At 42.2% G+C, this 20,622-nt stretch overlaps 1 protein-coding gene across 1 annotated transcript; it reads left to right on the top strand.

Moving 5' to 3' along the window:
* Nucleotides 1–9,432: 9,432 nt before the first annotated feature.
* tbx18 (T-box transcription factor 18) lies at nt 9,433–19,678 on the top strand. Its single transcript, XM_080490186.1, has 8 exons — nt 9,433–9,900; nt 11,247–11,415; nt 11,733–11,834; nt 12,980–13,151; nt 13,819–13,986; nt 14,883–14,947; nt 16,353–16,447; nt 17,798–19,678. Exons 1-8 carry the CDS (start codon nt 9,666–9,668, stop codon nt 18,337–18,339), a joined length of 1,548 nt encoding a protein of 515 aa, XP_080346312.1. The 5' UTR covers nt 9,433–9,665; the 3' UTR covers nt 18,340–19,678.
* Nucleotides 19,679–20,622: the final 944 nt, after the last annotated feature.

Raw genomic sequence — 20,622 nt, 5'->3', positions numbered from 1 at the left:
GAGCGGATATTCTGGGTGGTGTTATTCCAGGTGTGGAGTCGTTGAGGTCTCCATGCTGTGACCCTGTTATCCTGGGAAGAGGGAGAGTATTAGACGCATGCAGGGAGAGGAAGAGACTCTATATCAAAAACACATTTCTCCCCGAGGCTGTATCACCGCACACATACGGCTACGAGCACGCCGCCGTTGTGCACGTATTGACACACATGCAGTGTGCACGAATGTGAACTTGTGATGGATTGATGGAGCCTCACATCCTAATACTTAACCGGCACGACGGCCATCGAGTCCCAAAGTAACGTACGAGTGTTTTAGCACTCTCTATAGGACGAAGATATTCTCACACCTGCATAATAGGTCATCTGACTGTAGAGCAGAACCCCGGGAATAAGTTTGGTTGTAGTTTCTACAGGTTTTCGGGTTTTGTCTCACAGTCCAAAAAAACTGCATTTTATGTTTCTAATTTTATCGTGGCGTATCCATGTAATCTGACATATCGCGGCATACAAGATGGATTGATGGAAAAGAACAAAGTTACACCATCAAATTCTATTACTTTATGTAAACATTTATCAATCGTTCATTTTGTCATGAGACACACACAACAATGGGTGCAATTGGTCATATCGATTTCTTTCAGCGTGCTTTTGGTGCCAAGACAGTCTGGATTGATCCGTGAAAGCTTTTTCAGCAGTATAGGAAGTAACCCGTCATTCAAACTGGATTTTGAACGCATTATTTTCACCTACTAGAGTTTGAAATCATTTTCCTCCATCAATACTACGCTTGTTAACATTGCACGGCATTATTCTTGTTTCATATTTCTTTCTCATTCTTGCCCACATGAAAGCAACTGTCATTTGGCCGATGTGGACGGAGGTGGAAGTGTGAAACCGAAAAAATAAGCACTGCGGTGGTCTCCCAAAGTCACGTATTATCAACTTTACAGCACCCATACAACACATTCAGTAACTCACCAACATCCTGAAATGTAAAGTCACTAATCAGAAGGCAAAATGTAACTTTACTTTTTCAAATGGACTTGACGACGATGCTGGTGTGCGCCTACTGAAAGTAAATGTGACCATGTTGTACCAAAGCTTTGGGTAGTGGAGGCTTGTATTTTCAGTATTTTCATCGAGGGGTGTCAAACATCTAAGTTTTGGGGTCAGAATGGGACCAGAGTAGCAAAATTCAAGCACAATAACTTGTAAACATTGACAAACAATTTGAATAATTTGAAATTTCTTCGGAATAAATCCTCCATTCAGGCAGGGTACATCCTGGATAGGTCGCCGGCACACTGCTGGTCAAACACTCACATTCTCACCTAGGAACGTTTTAGGCCCCGCCCACTAAAAGGCAGTGTATTTGGAGATCAAAAAGCCCCATTTACACAACGTTTCACGTGAAAACGCGTTGTTTTGCAATTTTGTTTCGGAAAAGTTTTGTGTTTACACAGAATCATTTTTGAAAATTATGTCTGTACATGAAAATGCCAGAAAAGATGTAGTGAGCATGCCAGGCCATTAGTTGGTGCTGTTTGCTTCTGCAATGAAACCACACACACGTGTGCAGAGAACAACACGCTATAAACATTCGCTGCACACGTTCCACACAGTCCCCCACACACGGGAAGAACATGCTAACGTCACACAGAAAAGCCCCAATGCCTGACGTGGGCTTGAACTGAGGATTTTATTATACTACTGGTGTCTTGGTTTATTTGATAAGAAATATTGGTGGAAAAAGAAAAAATAGGAATACAACATCTTCCAAATACATATGTTTTGTATAGAATTGAACTCAACGACAGTAATAAAACAACGTTCCTGACATTTGTGCTAAATGCTAGTTAGTGCGCGCCTGAAAAGCTGAATCTATAGGCCGGGGAGGAGAGGCGGGCTTACCGGACGCCTTTGCCGCCAATTCTCGATTTTAACGACTTCAGTCTTTGATTAAAAAAAAAAAAAAACGCCTAAATGCTTCCAGTTGAGCCAGAGAAAGAGAAAAGAAATAAAACTCAAACATCTAAGAGATGAAAATAACCGTTGTTCTCCAGTTTTAAGAGGCACGTGTGCTGGGGTTGGCCTGAGACGTTACGTTACGAGCTGCAGATGTTTGTATGGTTTTTTATGATTGTTGTTATTTTCAAATTGCGGCGTCTCTGTGATGAGCTTTGCACTCGTTAGCAGAGTGTGTGTATTTGTGCTTGCGTGTTAGTGAACGCACGAGTGACCGGGGGTGGGTGGGGGGCATGGAACAAAAAAGTTGAGAGCACTTTCAGCTTAATTAACCATCGTTCTAATCTGTGTGCTTTTTAGCAGCTCATTATGCAGCCTGATCGCAGGAAACTACACTCGAGGAGAGACTACCACACTGAGACACACGTCCACGCGCACACCGCTGCACTCCAGAAATCTCTGGCAGTGAACGATAGGAGGTAATCAAAACCTCTGCATACACCGTCCTTCCATCTAATGATCTCATGCGCTCACACACACACACACTCACACACCAGTCTGGGTGAGTCTCCAAGTGGTTTCTCGGGTTATGAGAGGAGAAAATGTTTTCACCTCTTCTTTGCTGGATGAAGAAAACCATAAAAACAGCACCTGCTCGCTTGTTCCCTCCCCATCCTGACCACCCCTCCTCTTTGTCTGTCCTTGAAAGCATTAAAAAAAAAAAAGTGGGGGGGAAGGTAATGAGACGGTTTATTTTGTTGCTGCGTAACATTGCATTGAACCCCACTCCCATCCAAAGCACCTGACCGGACAGGTGAGGCTCTGGATCTTTGCTCAAGGGCACGGTGAGATCCAACAAGGCCACCCTGCGGCCGATCAAACGTGTAGATCGTCTCGGTGGAAATCAATGATGTGGTGAAATAACCATCCCACCTTGGCAACACCGTCGTCTGTGACCGGGATCTGTTTTACGGCGTGTTCGGTGCCAGCAAAGAAATGGTTCACTTCCGCAAATTATGACTCTTTGCTTTGTGATTAATACGGCTTAGATCAGCCCGAGAAAACATGCATAACTGCGTCTCCTGCTGACTTTGGTAAATATGACTGGAGCCAATCCTGCAGAGCTGTTGACCTGTGTTGACCCGGTTTAAGCACCGAGACAATTACTAACAGCACTGCTACATAAAGCCTTCTTCAGATAATCACTGAGGCATTATTGCATCATTAAACTCTCCCTTTCAACTATACAGCTGCGGTACTCAAACTTCAAACCACAAACTATCACTTTTTCCAGTTGAAAAGTATTAAGGTACCGCCGAGGAACCGCTCAAAATGGTGACCGGTGAGAATGAAGCAGTGCTATACGATATTGAGTATTAGAAACCAACTCTACCGCTGGATGACGTTCACGCCTGAGAATATTCACATTGGTTAATCGTTATTATGGTGCCAAAGCTAAACATGTGAACACTGTGACACATCTGCTGTTTAATGGAAAATATCATAATTTAAAGTGTGAAAATCAAGCTATTTTCGGGGTCCTGCTCCAAGTTTTCCCTACATGGCATCTGTCATAATTAGACTGACCAGATGACGGCGATATTTCACCTTTGTAGTAGTTTCAAATGAGCTTGAATAAGATTCATCATCATTCTTAAATGACTTCATATAGAGATTACAATATAATCCTGTACCAAACAACATAGAAATAGTGTTTCCATTCTGTGAAATACCCGATCCCCAAAAAAGCTGACACATTTTCACATTAATTACCTTCAAGTCGTCCATAGAAATCCATTCCTTTGGCTGTGTTTGCAAACAACGCAGGAATCACACTGAACACATACGGTGTGATCTCATCAACACGGTGATGTGACTGGCTGTGACTTGGTGCATGAATAAGAAGACGAATAAAACATCGGTCCAGCAGTTTGAGGCTGTAACTCAGGAAGCCTGAGTCATCCGCCTCTTTCCCTCTCTACCAGCGAGACAAAAAGCAGCCGGAGCAGGAGTTCAACTTGAATAACATCCGAGGGAGCACAGAGGCCTGAGTAAACGGCGTCAAGACCAGAACCGGCTCGTAAAAGAAAAAAAAAGAAAAGAAAAGAAAAATTCAATAAATGTCATAGATCCATCAATTTCTATCAAGCGTATAAGTAAATACCACGTTTTCAATGGAAGGTTAACTTTATGAAAGACAGCAGGGGTCACTTCACTTGGATGGCGAGTGACTCTGGGCCAGCATAAGCAGGATATGCAGGCAGGGGCCCCAAGACGCCTCGCTTTGCAGTGAAGCCACGACTGCAGATAGGCATGGAGTGTAACTTATGGCCGCTGGCAGAGCCACACGGAGGATCCGGTCGCTGCAGCAAGTCCGACTCAGGTGGCGCAGAAATGCAACAACGATGAGGAACCCTGAAATGTGACGGGGAGCGAGGTGGCTACGGCCGAACTCCCTGTGTATCACCACATATGTCTGATTTTCTGAAAGTCAAAGGAGGGATAAAACCCCTACTTCACCAATAGACCGAACAAAAGCTGCCGACTTTCCTGAATCAGGAGGGAAACGCACCTCATCAGACTTTATTAACTCCTCCTCATTTAATTGAATCATTTCATCTGGACTCTGGAAGATGTTTCACCTCCTTCATCCACGTGGCTCCATCAGTTCACGCTGTCCAGCTGACCTGATTTCATTTCCTTGGAGACGCCTCCTATCAAGACAAGTGTCAAGACACAAAAAAAACATGGAATTGTACCCAGATTGCATTTGGAGACAATAGATGTGATTTATATGTTACAGGTTAGCTGGATGTGTTGCTGGGAGTAATCTGTGCCATCCTACTGTAATGCTTTATGATACGATTACAAGTTTAAATAACAAACAAGAAAACAACTGTTAAATTTGCTGGTCTTCCTCCTGAACCTCTGCATCTGGCCTCTTGGTAAATTTCTTGGCATTCCTAAAATTTCACACTTGAACCCCCAAAGAATAAAAATGGTGTTTAATTTAAAGTATTAGATTAGCACTGTGGTTTATTTTATACTTGTTGCATCTTTATTAAATTCTATAATACAATTACTTGTAATAAACTGCATTTAATCCTTTTTTTATTAAGATTTATTTTCTCCAGAAATGTATTTACTGACACAAACACACTGAGATCACATTGTTAGACACTGTTATTCTCTATGCTCATGATGTCCTATATTTGTCTCTTCCTTGTAAATATTTGGTGTACATGTATTTGTCTGGACTTTTTTTTTTTAACTGCATGTATAGGCAATGCCTTTTATACACTATGAATAACTCCAATGAAAACACAAATACATTTAAAAAGGCAATGCCTTTTTAAATGTATTTGTGTTTTCATTGGAGACATTTGTTGTGTATTTAGGCTTAACTTATTTGTATAGCTTAAATTGTTTAGTTTTGATATGTACATACCTTTTTTATTTTAAGAATTTCAGTTGCTAAAAATGCTATTCCTTTTTTGAATATCTATTTATCTGTCTATCTATTTAAAATGAATCTTTTCTCAATGGAAAGCCGATTTGTAGTCAACATTATTAACTCTATTCATCCCACAAATGCATCTGGCACCATTTAAAAAATGATTCAAACAGGCTTCCAAAGATGTATAACCAAGAAGCTTTATAACTCAAAGATATAAGCTGCCTGACATAGATTTTTCTTTTTAACTTTTTGTACTTTTTATTAAGTAGTCGTCCCACCTTTGGTTTCATGTTGAATCGTGTGAAAGCATTAGCACTAAACTGGGAGCTGGTCACACACACACACACACACACACACACACACACACACGCACACCTTCCCCAGCTCTCCCGCCACTTCCGCCATAAAAAAAAAAAAAAAAAAGCCCTGGCAACTTTCCACGTGCCCATTAGCGCGCGCTAAATAACTGTTAACAATGCCCGGGCACTTCTTAGCCCTTCAAATCCCGCAGGTAATTATGTCAAAGGTTTTTAATAAACAGCCTGTTCAGCGCGCAGTGGGTTCAAAAGATGGTCTATTTTTAAAAGCAGCTCCATCTCTGATTGGCTGAAACCTAAAGCGGTCTTTACGCACCTGCACGTGACTGTACAATTAATCACTTGTTAATGCTCTTGAAGTATGTGTTCAAGAATATTCTAAATTGTTAGGGCAAATAATAATAGTTAATTACAATTCCTCTGGCTTATTTGTGTCGGTCCTAAATCAATGCAGTGTCCAGGTCCAATTATCATGTTGGCTGTTTTATAAAGTCCGAAATAAGCAACCTGTGATTTGTTTGTACAAAAATAGCGGAGTTTAAAATATCCATATACCATTTCCAGCTTGTTTCCTTCCCAAACAAAAAACAAAAAACTACTAATCCCCTGCAGGACAGGTGCCGACACACAGGTAAACTGTTGAAGAACATCCGAACCTACCTGAAAGTATAAATAAAACATTTTCCTTATGTGCAAATTGCAGCTATGTTGGTTCAAGGATGTAGTCTATATAGAGCTGCCACAGTGGTAAATCCAAGCTGGACTGAATTATCTTATATTGCTTCTTTTTTTAAACGCTCAAACAAGCTTTTCCACAATCCCTGTTGCCTTCAGATCCCCTCTGGTCTTCTGGTCCCAGAAAGCTTCAGGATTGACTTCTGGGTATTAGACCTCCTATAGTTAGACGGACTGGTAAACAAGCATTCTTTTTACAGGTTTTGTGGGTCACTTGCACTTTTCTCCATCATTACGTCATATTTCTGTGAAAAAATGGAAGTTTAGATCGGGCAACAATCCGGATGAAATTATTATTTTGACAATTTCGCGAAAAATAATGACAAAAATACATAATACACGCACCATTAATTACACTCTATTGTTACTTTTCTTGTTGTTGTCTTGATTGACGCCAAGTTCATTTTTATCACAATAAAGTTATTTTCTAGATTGTGGCCTATTTGGAGTCCAGAATCACTTTTCAAAAAGTCCCAAGCTGAAATGTTTCTTAATATTTATTAACAGATTTCTTGAAATATCAACATTAAAGTGTAAAATGCAGAGATTACAATTATATTATCGTCATTATTTGTTAACATGAATTCCTCATTATGATCAATGTGGGTTTCTTCCATCAAGTAATTATATTTTTCTCAAAAATAATCAAATAGAAAAGTCTTTACCCAATTTCTATTTTGATCTAGTTAGTAAATTAATTGTTGGATTTTTAAGAGTTGGTATCTGATTGTAAAACATATTCAAACAATAATTAAAACAGCATTACATTTAAATTTTATGGAACGTTTTAAAGCAAATTAATTAATTGCTCCATCGTATCCAGCTTAGTTTCATTTTTTTTTTAATTAAACGATAACGATTATTATAATAAATAAGTCTATTTATGCTTTGATAAGCAAGTATTTTACTTCTGTATGCCAGAGGAATATTTATGCCAGATAAATGATCTGTTGCGGTCACATCCCCAAACGAAAGCGAGTTGTATTCAAAAGAAGATCATAACCCATTTATTTCTCACGGAAATGTGAAGAACTGCGACATTTTTAGTGGCCCGGGGGACGTAAAGAGGGCAGACAAGCCCGATGGAGCTTCTCCTTGACATCCAGTCGTTTACACTGACTTTATGCCAATAAACCATTACGACGTGTTGTTTATTTAACCAATAAGCCGGCGGAGGCCTCGAGCCTCACAGTCACGTTAGCGAGGGAAACGTCACTGAAAGAGTAATTAACTCCTCATGTGAATATTGCCATTTCACAGTGATCAAACTACGCCAACAGTTAGAGTTAGAAAAAAATAAAATAAATAAACAGCCTAATTAAGGCGCAACTGCCTGTTGTTATCCAAAAATGCAGAGATTTGCCAATCTGCGCCATGAGCAGACTGTGGTGAAACCTTTTTTTTTTTTTTTTTCTTTGCTTGCGGTAAGTTGTGTGTTCATTAAAAGAGAAGTAAAACAGAGGAATAATTAAAGTTGCGCACGGCCTCTGTACGTTTTAGAGCCGCCTCAACTCCTTTGCGTGCGCACCGCTGCGCACTGACGCGCGCACCCCCAGCGCGAGACCACACGCTCATTTCCGTCAAGATCATCTTCAAAGAGAAGAAAACTTCCGCTTGTGTATTCATTCACTCCAAATATCATCAAACCGGTGCTGTTTGACAATGGAGGGTTTTATTTCTATCGCTTATGTTTTTATTATAAGAAAAGAACCATTACATCTAATTAGTGTAATTAAACAACAAAGTGCATTAACATTTACCTGTAAACCTGTAAAAGTGCCACAACCTCGAAATAAACTTTTTTTCTTTTTTCTTTTTTTTTAACCCATCATTGAAATACTCAAGAATTTCTATAAAATGTTCAAGCATGACTATCCTTGGACCTTTTTTTTCTCCCCTCTCAAATATTGGAAAGTGTAAAACTGCACCAAAATCATACAAATTCACCATTCATCGGATGAATGTGTGTATTTCCGTAAAAAGATTTTGAAGCCATTAAGTTCTACTTTTCTACAATACAATGTGTTATTTGAAGCCTAAATATGAATCATATGCATCGGGTGTCGCTTGTAATAACTAGTAGTTTCAGAAGTTAACAAATATAGTTAGAAAAGGATCCAAGTGTGCATTTGATGTACCCAGCTATAATTAAGAAATAAAGGACCAATGTATTTGCTTTACTTATCTCTAAGTAACGTTATGTTGGCACTACTGTTTGGTGCAGTATTAATTTCTGACACTATTTTATCTCTTTACAGTGGGAATTCTGCGTTTCTGCAGTAAAAACTGGGAAATGTTGTTTCATCTCAGAACAACAACAAAAAAAACGTGTTGCCATCAACACTTTACAATTCATGCCGAAATATAATCAAAACCATAATGCAAAACTTTTTGTGGTGACATAAAATCTTGTGTGACATTATAGTTTTTGATGTTTGAGCTCATCTGGTGCTCAGAGATGCTGGAAACCAGATCAGATGTTTAAATGGATTTTTCTTTTTTTTTCTAAAGAACATGGTACATAAATCCAATGAATATTCAGGTATTCTTCCCATTTGCTACCTGGTTTATTTTATGTTATCCGCCGACACTGCCTGTCAGATAAACGAGCATCACCAACCTACAAGTTGCGAGTGTAAGAAACGCTCATTTCCGCGATGGAGGCGCACAAGTGACCACCGTGCAGGAGGTACTAATGGCCAGATATGCAAAGCATCTCAGGCCGGTGTGTGAAAATGCGCGCAATGCCCCCAGAGAGACGCTCCTCGCGCTCCTTCTCCTGAAGACATGATTCATTCACCAGCTCCACTTTTACCACATAAGGCGGCACGAGCGGCCCCCACAGCGGGCGGGACCGAGGGGAAAAGTTCCGGGGGGCCGTGATCACTCGTGATTGGCTGCGCTGGGCTCTGATTGACAGCGCCCTCTCTCCTGCTCTCCTCTAAGCTCGGTTGTTGACACTCTCCAAAAGTCCTGCGGATAACGGAGACACTGTTGCAGCGCGCCCCCGGTCCCACCGTCTCTTCTGCTGTCTGGCTCCGGGACGGAGCGCCTGTCCGACCCATCGTGGATTCCCCTCCTCCTTTAATTTTTCTTCTCTCGACTGCCAAGACTTTGTGAACTGTACTTGCTGCCTGCAAGTCAGTGACGCGTTCTCCTTCAGCTGGCTGCCCGGTGCAGAGACCGAGAGCCATGGCAGAGAAGCGGAGGTCTCCGTGCGCCCTGAGCGTAAAGGCGCATGCATTCTCCGTGGAAGCGTTGATCGGGGCTGAAAAACGACGCCGGACAAGCGGGGGAGATGCAATGTCTCCCGGGTATGAGGACGGAACTGATGTTTCTGATTTAACCGGGAGCCCTGGATCGCGGGCCGACAGAGCGTGCACCAGCGACCGGGGCAGCGAGGCGGAGTGTGCCAGTGACGGATCCCGTAAGTAGAACGCGAATATAATAAAAACGAGACACTACAGAAAGATCATTATACTTGTCGTAGTAATTACATTTCTAATGTATAATTCGCATGCATTTTAATTGGTCCTTGACATGACCACATAATTATGAGGCTGGTACACACTAATACACTAATCTTAAATCATGCTGCATTATATTACATTAGAATAGGCTCAATCCTCCAGTACTGCAACTAATTTGTATTATAATGTTTTCACTGGCACACTATTCAGTCAGACCGTGCATATTTGTTATATTAAAAGACAAGCTAGTTTGAGGCTAAGAAATTTAAGCTTGTTTTTTCTTTTCTTTTCTTTTTTTTCCATCTTACTCTTTGTATTTTTCAGCGTGGAAAATTCAGCAAAACACACAAACGATTAGGGATTGCAAAACAAACAAACAAAAAACGACCAATGCGAGCTTTTTCTCCAGAGCTGCACATTGGGACTGTGATATCATATCAATGCCCCGGTCTGTGGGGCGAGTGTGACTAACGTGAGAGGCTTTATGAGTTGTGTTGCAATCATAAACACACCAATTAGCAGCGTATAAATGCAGGGAAAGTGCCACGGAAAAAGGAGGCTGAGAGGTCTGCAGAAAGCATAAACTCACTGGCCCTGACAAATTAGGATTTAAATCTGCTGCAAACTTTCAAATGCGTTTGGCCCGGGAGGTGTCTCTGTGTTAGTTTGGCTTGTTAGTCCCGCGTTTAATGTCCATAAATTTCCACTACTTGGGGGAGGCCCGCGTCGAACAGCGCAAATGACAACAGACACATAAACACCGTTATTACGGTGCCCTCTAAACATGTCCTGAATATTAAAATAAACTTGCCCTCACTGCACTAAAAATCATTACTCATATCCCCATGGGACACAAACTGCAGTGCAACAACAATGTACTTTTTCTACACTATATCGTGTAACGGTATAGTAATTTATGTGGAGCTACTTTAATATTTAAAACCACAAATAACTTCAGTATTTTTTGACAGTTCCGGGAAGTCACTGCTAAGTTAGAATTTATTCAATGCATCCAAGACTGTTAATCCTACTTAACTATTTGTGTGCACTGCAGGTTTTCTTATTTGCAGGGTTACACATTTATTCTGTTTTGCTTGATAATAAGTCATTTTTTAATCAAGAGATGCTTTACACCCCATCGAAGGCTGTGAATAATGGCCATCACCTACTTAACATCCAAACTACTATTTGATGTGTGAAATAACAACGTATGCGAGAAAGGGAAATAGAAATGCAACATATTGTGAGCAAGCAATAATGCTTCGCTTGGACTGATTCGTCACGGTGTCTCTTCCCGGTGCAGCGGAGAGCGAGGACGCGCTGCTGGAGAGCCCGCAGCCCGCAGCGCTGTGCACGGCCTCGGTAACCGGCACCGGCCCCGGAGAGGACACCCGGGTGGACCTGCAGGGATCAGATCTGTGGAAGCGCTTCCACGAGATTGGCACGGAAATGATCATCACCAAGGCCGGAAGGTGAGAAGATATGAAAATATGTGTCAGACGTTTGATGGCAAAGAAATAAAAATTTAAAAAAAATTCTTAAGCGGTAAACTAATTAAATATTGTTTTGGGAATAATACAAAATAAACAATCATTAATAGCCAATATAACATTTAATAGATTTAAAGCTTATTTAATTATTTATAGTCTAAGATTTATTCTTTTATTATTATTATTTTTAACCTAAACGCATAATCGTGTAAAACATGTTGTTAAAAGCGATGGAGTGGCAATGCAGTGTGTTCAGCTGAAATCTCTGGTGCAAAAGATTTATTTGGTCTTCCTGTCAGGCGGATGTTCCCTGCTATGCGTGTGAAGATCACGGGCCTGGACCCACATCAGCAGTATTACATCGCCATGGATATAATCCCCGTGGACAACAAGCGATACAGGTATGGATGCGTAAAGTGCGCACGCACTGTGGCGCAAAATACGTGGGAACGATTAGTTATAAAACAATAATCGTAATAATAAGCATGCGGATATCAAAATAAAAATTTGTGCTGTAACTAGAGCTCGAGTTCGCTTGTATGTAACCTGACACGAATCTCTTCTATAATGGGATCAGAGCTGTAATTTTAGACCTTAAATCTTAATTCTGACTCCACATACTCTGCCCCCGGGGCGATCCAAGACGTTTCCAATCGTACAACTCAATTTCTTTCTCCACAAATGGCGCTTGGCATCGGTGTTTTGTCACGGCGGTTTTGCCGTCCCTTTTGCAGCAGGCCTTTTGGACGGCTGACCTCTCCACCCTGGAAGGTCAAACCAAACAAACGTCGTTAGGATGCAGAAGAAAACAGCGTGTTTATTATTACAACGGAGTCGGTGCAGCCAAGTCTTCGCATGCTGCAGAACGCACACAATCACGGCCTGTCATTTTAAAGTCTCGAGAACCGTTTATATGCAAACACACGTTCAGAGGCACGGGGGAGTGATGAGTGACGTCCCGATCAGCCTGACGCGATGGCCCGGGCAGCACAGAGGAGCACAGAGGATTTCCATCCACAGTTCTATAATTTGCGCTCATGTGCAAAGGGTGACAGAGTCTGCAGGGGTTTATTTCTTCCAAACGCTTAACAGCAGGTGACGAATGAGCACGAGTGTCCAACTTCAACCAGAGAAGAAAGTAATTAGTTTGAATATTACTTTTTTTTTTTTATAAAATTTAATAAAGATCAGAAACCAAACCAATCGCTGGCCACGTACAATCATGTATTTATAATGAATTTAACGCGAAATGTTTTATTCGCTATAAACCTATGACGTCAACATCGATTTCCAGTTATAAATTAAAAAGCATATTGATTCAAGTTATGTGAGAAATATTCACGTTTCTTCTGATTGGCCAAGTTTTATTTTATCATTATTATTGTTTTCACTGTCGCTTTCAATTTTCCCTTGAAGCCGTGCGTAATGTTGCAGACTATGTCTAACCTTGCAGCGTGCGTAATGACGCAAACCTACAAATACATTTATAACATATTAAAGCGCGCAATATGCTCACTCATCTCATGCCTGTGTGTGAACTGTGAAGGTACGTGTACCACAGCTCAAAGTGGATGGTGGCTGGGAATGCGGACTCCCCTGTGCCGCCCAGAGTTTACATCCACCCGGACTCCCCTGCGTCAGGAGAGACGTGGATGCGTCAGGTGGTCAGCTTCGACAAACTAAAGCTGACCAACAACGAGCTGGATGACCAGGGACATGTACGTAAATTTCACTTAATGTCTGGAAATATCTTTATATCGTCAATCTCTATGGTCAACGTCATTATCGTTTGAGTTGTTCAGAAAACTGAACCACAAATATGACTTGTTTTTGTAATTGAGGTTAAATAAAACAAGTCTAAGTCACAGTCTTCTAATAATAATGTGGGAATGAAACAACACTATGTGTTCAAGTAAGAAAATAGGTTATTTGAGCAGAGCTGATCTATTGAAAAATGTGGTTTGGGTCAAAAAGATGACTCTTAACATTAGATAAGGTGTACTCATGATACACAGAACATCATTCCTATTTCATAATGACTACTTCATTCGATGATAATGTCACATTTTCTAATCAAACTTCAGTTTCCGTTAAACTCATCAGCCAATATTGATATTTTTAAGTCACATTCACAAGACAATGTAAGTGACTGCATTAGATTTGTTTTCCTAAATGATGCAAACTAAAAAGCATGTACCGGTATGTCTTTTTTATTTTTTATTTTTTGGGTGCAAACTTCAAAATTTGACCGTTAATGTGATAAATGACATGTGCACTTGTTTTCTGGACCTGCATTATCTTGCTGCACTGTTGTTCCTATAAATGGGCAATAATCATCAATATGCGGTTCAAGCCTCGATGAATAACTCTGACCTCCCTGCTCAGATCATTCTGCACTCCATGCACAAGTACCAGCCGCGCGTCCACGTGATCCGCAAGGAGTGTGGAGAGGAGTTATCCCCAGTGAGGGCCATTCCTGCTGGGGACGGCACACACACCTTCTCCTTCCCGGAGACCGTGTTCACCACCGTCACAGCATATCAGAACCAACAGGTAGGACGGCTGAGCCTCCGCCTAAACCACATTTTCTCTTAAATCCAAGTGCAGCGAGAGGAACTAAATGCTTGTGAAATAACCACTGTGGCCAGGAGAGCCACATTTCCACCCTGCACACCTACACCTAGAACGATCAAACAGTTTTTCTCATGCTTGTGGTGGTAAAATAATGAGGTTTGTTAAAAGTTTGTGCAACATTTTAAATTCTTTGTTAGGTTTTAATGTTTGCAACATGTACAATGTGTTTTTGAAGAAATTCCTTTCTGAAGTGATTGCACATGCATGCGTTTGTTTTGTTGTTCTTCTTAAATAGCTTATTGAGTTTAGTCTTCACGAATAGTCTTATTCCCCCTTCATGATGGCTTTTGTCATTTAAGATGATTTATTTATTTATTTTTATATTTTCTTGCATAGTTTGTGAGTTAGTGTGTTGCTGTTTTTGTCCCCCCCCCCCCCCCCCCCCTGTGTTTTCACATTGGTCCAGTCACTGTGAGCTTTGAAGAGGGATGTTAACTGAGGTTAGCTGGCCCGCAGCACATGATGGCTGAAGTCAGAACATGGTGGCGATGCCTATAAAAGTGCCTTTGGACGCGGGTCATAGAGCCGGGCCCTAAACACCACCCACAGCCTGAGCAGCCCCGTCACAGCCACACAGACACAAAGCCACACAAACACACACATACATGTGCTAGAAAACACACACACAAGCGAGAAAATTGACAACTAACTGGGTATATGAAGGTATTTATTTATTTATAGGCCAGATTGAAAGATTACAGAGAGAAACTAAATTGGCCTGGAAACAAATAAAAAAAATCATCCATTCTACTATAAGCTCTCTTTGTAATAATGACATTTTGGGGGAATAATTAGAGTCTTATTTTGTTTTTCAGATTACAAGGCTGAAAATTGACAGAAACCCATTTGCCAAAGGCTTCAGAGACTCTGGCAGAAACCGGTGAGTTCAGTTTAACCACAGAGATTTTCACATTATCTACTGCATTAGTAGTACTGTGGGATGCATGGCTGCATTATTCGCTGGCTTGGTTGTGGTTTTTGTCACCGCTATTTCAGTCTGATTTTACGGGGAGCAAAGCTATGTATTTATTTATTTTTTTTCTCTAATGGAAAAATGTGCTGCAAACCTCCCACTAACTGTGGCCTAAATGGCAGGAACGCAGCAGTGGCCGAAAATGACGCGACGTGGCAGGTATTAATATTTTGTTACGCTGGTGATACATTCTCACCGAAATGCGCTAAGTTTAAAGGCAAATTACTTCCTCACAATCGCATAGTTAAAGGCACATGTTCAAGGAGAAAAAACAAAACAAAATAAAAACAAGAACATTTTTGCCTGCACATGTAAATGGACCGTTACATTCCAGTCAGCCTCGGGAACATAAACATCAACAGAAAAATAATAAAAGTCAAGAGTGTCCTGAAGAAAATCTGTATAAACACATTTCTAAACATATATAAACACAGTATTAAACCAACACTGCAGTAAAACTCCAACAGTCTCCAAACAGCCACTCCCCCGAGGCCTCACAGAAATCATTAGAGAGGACGAGAGAGAGAGAGAGAGAAAGAGAGAGAGAGAGAGAGAGAGAGAGAGAGAGAGCAAGAAACCGAGGGAATGTGTGAGACAGAAAATCTGAGCGAGAGAGAGGAAGGTAGAGATTGGCAAACTGGATAACCCAGGGACCCTGACAGCTGACCCTATAAAAGTTAAACTCAGGAAGGCTGAAAAAACCTCCCCTTAAATATTACAGGAAGAGTTAAGCAGTTTGCTAAATAAACTTCTGCTCTGATAGGCTGCTTTGCAGCACACAGCACCGCTCCATGCAGCTTGTCTAAATTATCACCGTGGCTACAACCCCGCGGGGGGGAGGACTTTTATCCTCACGCTAACGAGGGGTAACAGAGTGCTCGCATTACCCCGCCGCAGCAAACCTCTGCCCCACCTAGAGGAGGAGGGGGACTTACATTTTGAGGGGGGTTGGGTGGGGGAGTCCCACCTCATAAATCCTTGCTGCGGCTTCCTGCTCCTTCGTCCTGATTCGCCCGTAAAAGCCGTGTGAAAGCAATTACCTCCGAGCGCCCGACCGGCAGCAGCCAATCGCAATGTGGCGTTTATGCTCCTCATTACCTGCGATCTCCATGGAGACTGCAAGAGAGGCCCCACAGGCGACTAAGATGGCCGCCAGGTGGTTCGGCGTAATCTACAACCGTGCTAGGCATGCTGGGAGAGAGAGAGAGAGAGAGAGCTGCAGCTGCATTAGTGACTGCAGAGAGTGCAGGACGTGGAGGTTCAGCTATAATGATTTGTCAGTGTTAACGTGTGCATTTGTCTGTGTTTAAAGGATGGGATTGGAGGCTTTGGTAGAGTCCTATGCATTCTGGCGGCCGTCTCTGCGAACGCTCACGTTTGAGGACATCCCCGGCATGGCCAAGCAAGGTAAATTTAACCAGTGTTCCCTAAGCAGTGACAATATGATGATTAACAACGGTCGGTGCTATTACCTATTTGTCCTCTTGAACCTTTTGGGTCCATTTGGAACAACCAGGTACCATTTAGCTTTTGAACGTTCATGGTCTCTGCCATTAGTTTGCTTTAATGATGTGATGGTTCAAAAATACATCTTCCTATGTTGTTTCCAAATTCTGTGTCATGTGTTGGTGCCACTGACAAGCACTCAGTCCAGCTTTAACTTACAAATTACTGCAGTGAATATATCCAGACTGACAAGAACGTTAGTGAGACATAAGCCAACAACAAATTCCAGACTTTATGATGCCCCATAAGCCAGATGTTCAACTGTAATGTTGAGGCATATGTCGACTGCACAAGGCCCCAAGGCACAACGTGTCAATTGAAAATGTTTCGTTTTTTGCATTTTCATTTCAGAGAAGCTTTGTGTTTACACGGCAATGGCAGGAAAGGATGCTGAAAACAAGCAGCTACGAGTTGGCATTGTTGGTTGTTTTTGTAATGAAACCACATAAACATGCAAAGAACAATGCATTAACAATGACGAGTACGCGTCATAGACAGTCACCCAGAATAGCCATCCAACTGCATCATCTCTCAACTATAAAACTACCAAGTCCCAGGAGAAAACAGACTAGGAGTTATGACACTCTGGAGGCAAACATTGTTGTTATTGTCTATCACCTCGTGCATGTACAGAAGAACTATGCGCAGCAGCAGTGTTTGAGAAAAGTTGAGTTTTACCACGTTTACAAGGAGAGAGAGTCTGAGTCACTTCGAACTTTTTGAAAATGCCTCCCAAGGTGGAACTTTTTGAAAAAGCTCAGAGAACCGTTGTCATGGAAGTGGACACGCAAAACACAAAAGAAGTTTTCTGCTCTCACTTGTAAACGGTGCCTAAGGTTTGAGGGGCCTCCTACCCCTGAATGAAGTTTTTTTTAAATGCATTGTCTGAAAATGGTTTACATCGCTGAATCTGTGAGAAGTAAAGAAATGATTAACAAAAGTAAAAAAGCACACCATTCGGAGCATTTTGACATTTTTGTTGGACATGTGGTATTTAGGTCACTCTGTTCATGTTGTGCTGCACATCCTTGGAGTGACCTGTTCGCAAGGAGTTGAGTCTCTGCATTCAGTTCTCTCAGTAAAGTCCAGTCACTATCAGGCACTATTGTGGATAATATTTGAAATGTTTACTACATCTACACGTCCCTCCATCTAAGCCGTTCAGGCTCCACACCCTGGGGTCAGCAGGACGCCAAGATAATCTTTCAAAAGAAAGAGAGTTTCACTCTTCTGTTTGCTCTCACTCTGTAGGACTCCCAGGAGCCCACGGAGGAGTTGGAGCGTCACCTCACCTGCTCTCCACGTCCCCTTGCTCGTCTCCTTTCCAGGTTTGCCCCCTCAGTCCACCAGACTACGCCTGTAGCCGGCCCACTCACCCCCTTCACCGCTACAGCAACCCGCCCGAGCCGTTTCCCCCTCCGAGAGGTCCGTCGGCGTTCGACAGCGAAGGATTCTGCTCCCTCCCTCTTCCCGCCAGTCAACTTGGCTATCTGTCCAACCACACCCCACAGGGCTACGCCGGCCTCCGGCTCCACACGCCACCCTACAGTCTGTACGGTTACACATTCCCGCCATCCCCCCGCCTCGCTGCCAGCCCCGATAAAATGGCCGCCGCTGCCACCGCCAATCATCAGAGTCCTTTCCTTGGCTCGTCTCCCAGTGGGACTCTAACGGACAGTCTAGGTGTGCTCAGCGGAGGACAACAGGGCTTTCTGTTTGACTCTCGAACTTTGGGGCTGGCCGGTAGCCAAGCAGGAGGTGGGGCCTCGCAGGTCACAGCCCACATGGGCTGAGTTTGACTTCGTCTCGACACAAAAACCAAATGACGCCCTGGAAATGGTCGGAAGTTGCTTTAGCTTCAGAATGCTCTATGAATTGATTTTCCCAAGTGCCGAACGGGCGTCATTCTGAACTGTGGACAACCAGCGGGGAGCGAAAGATCAGCCCATAGCTTCTGTGAACACGCCAAACTTTACCTGAAGGAAATACTTCTTCCCAGCCTAGGAGCACTATTCCTACAGACAGCTGCAGTGGCCGGCACAAGAACAAATGCTTCAAGTAAGGAGTCCAGACAATTTGCAGCCCACTGGCCGAACTGGAGCTGAATTTGGATCGAGCTCAAACTGGGCTGGCCCAGACAGTCAGCAAGCACTTCAAGCCTTGGCAGGAGACGCTGAAGCAGTAACTCTGATACACGACATTTCAAGTTGCTTCATGATTTTGCCTATTTTAGATGGAACTACAAAACACTATGTTTACCCTTGTTAAAATTTCTGTTATTTCTTTGGGATTGTGCTATTGAAATGAGGCGACCACAGACGGGGCTTTTTCACCCGTCGGGCTGAAACGTCAAACATTCAGGGCCTGACATGCATTAGCCTGACAGCATCGTGGACCCAAGAGAGCACTGGAAAGAGCCCGATGACAGCTACAGACAGATGCAGTTAAAGCGGAGAATGATAAACGGCAAACCGATCTATATATTCTGCATCTGGCTCGACGGGACGCTCACTTCATGCAACTGTTTGGATGTCAGGTTGAAGTACGTCTTTGCTTGTGTGACACAGACGTATCGGTATATGACTCTGTACATACTGGGAGGGGGACGGATGGCTGGGTGGGAAGAGAGATGTGTATATAAAGGGCTATGTGACCCTGAGCACTTAAAAACCCCATTGCACCTGCTTCTGCTCTTTAGACTGGGTCAGGTATCGTGACAGCCGACCCTGAACTTGACCGAAAAACGCTTTTCTTTGCAAACACATTATATCAAGCAAGCCCTTTGGCCAAAGAACACGATAATGTTCTGTGACGCTGTTGAGCCAAATAAACTTTATGTATTCATGTCATGATGTTTGAATGTAATCAGTATGTTACTAATTTAACTGATTTTACATGGTTTTATGATGTAATTCAATGTATGTGTGCGTGAGTGAGAATTACTTTACACATTTTTTTTTTTTTTTTTTAAATGAAAACAATCACAATACAAAATCTGGAGAAAAACGGATTTGTGTTTGCGCTCATGTCTATGTCACGGCTCGATAGAAAGCTATACTCGTATAAGTGTCACAAGGCAATCTGTGACTGGTTGTTTTCTGCATATAAAAAAATTGCAAAATACCTTCAGATAAACAAAAAGTACACAAAGAAACAACACAGCATCTTTACTTGTGTAGCGGCAGAAGTGTGTGTGTGTGTGTGTGTGTGTGTGTGTGTGTGTGTGTGTGTGTGTGTGTGTGTGTGTGTGTGTGTGTGTGTGTGTGTGTGTGTGTGTGTGTGTGTGTGTGTGGCAACAGGTGGTTGAGTTGTCAGCGAGTGTGTGACCTCACAGTCCCAAAGTTCATGTAGATCCCTGAGAATTCTCACACACACACACACACACACACACACACACACACACACACACACACACACTCTCTCTCTCTACCTCTCTCTTACCAGTTGTTTCCTGAGTTCGGCGGAAGTGACTCTTCCCTGAAGGTCAAAATTCCAAATTTCAACTCAAACAACGTCAAGGACTTCCGAGTTTTCAACATGGCTGCACACAGTGTGACATGTTCGCATCAACTATGTTTTGATGTTATTCTTTCAGACTTTGACCATTTCAATGACTTAGACATGCAATTGTTCCATCGTTTGGCCTGTGCTTGTGAAGTCAAGGTGGATGAGATACAATTAAGTGTTTTTATTTATAGTAAGAAAGCAGCAGCGCAGGAAATCTCCTCGATATTGTGTTCAGACTCATATTGTTTCGATCGAGTGGCTCATCGATATACCAGAACACGAGGCGAACTTTAAAATGAAAACAATACAAGAACCATAATGAATGTTTACCCGAGTTCAGCTTGTTGCTTTGTTGAGACAAACAGCAAAAGAAAGCCGCCTCTCTACATGATACTCTATGAATATTAAAACACGTAAAGATAAAATACTCTGTTATCATTCATTTTAAGACGCTGATGATGGAATTTATTTTGCTCAACCTGCTCTCAAATTCCTACATCATACTTGTAGGAGCAATTTCTGTAGGAAACCTGCAGGTTCTAACTTATTTAAATGGAGTCAAAGTTTCC

The sequence above is a fragment of the Lipophrys pholis genome, assembly GCF_963383615.2.
Source record: "Lipophrys pholis genome assembly, chromosome: 21".
NCBI lineage: Eukaryota > Metazoa > Chordata > Actinopteri > Blenniiformes > Blenniidae > Lipophrys > Lipophrys pholis.
This window is presented reverse-complemented; position numbering and strand designations above follow the sequence as displayed.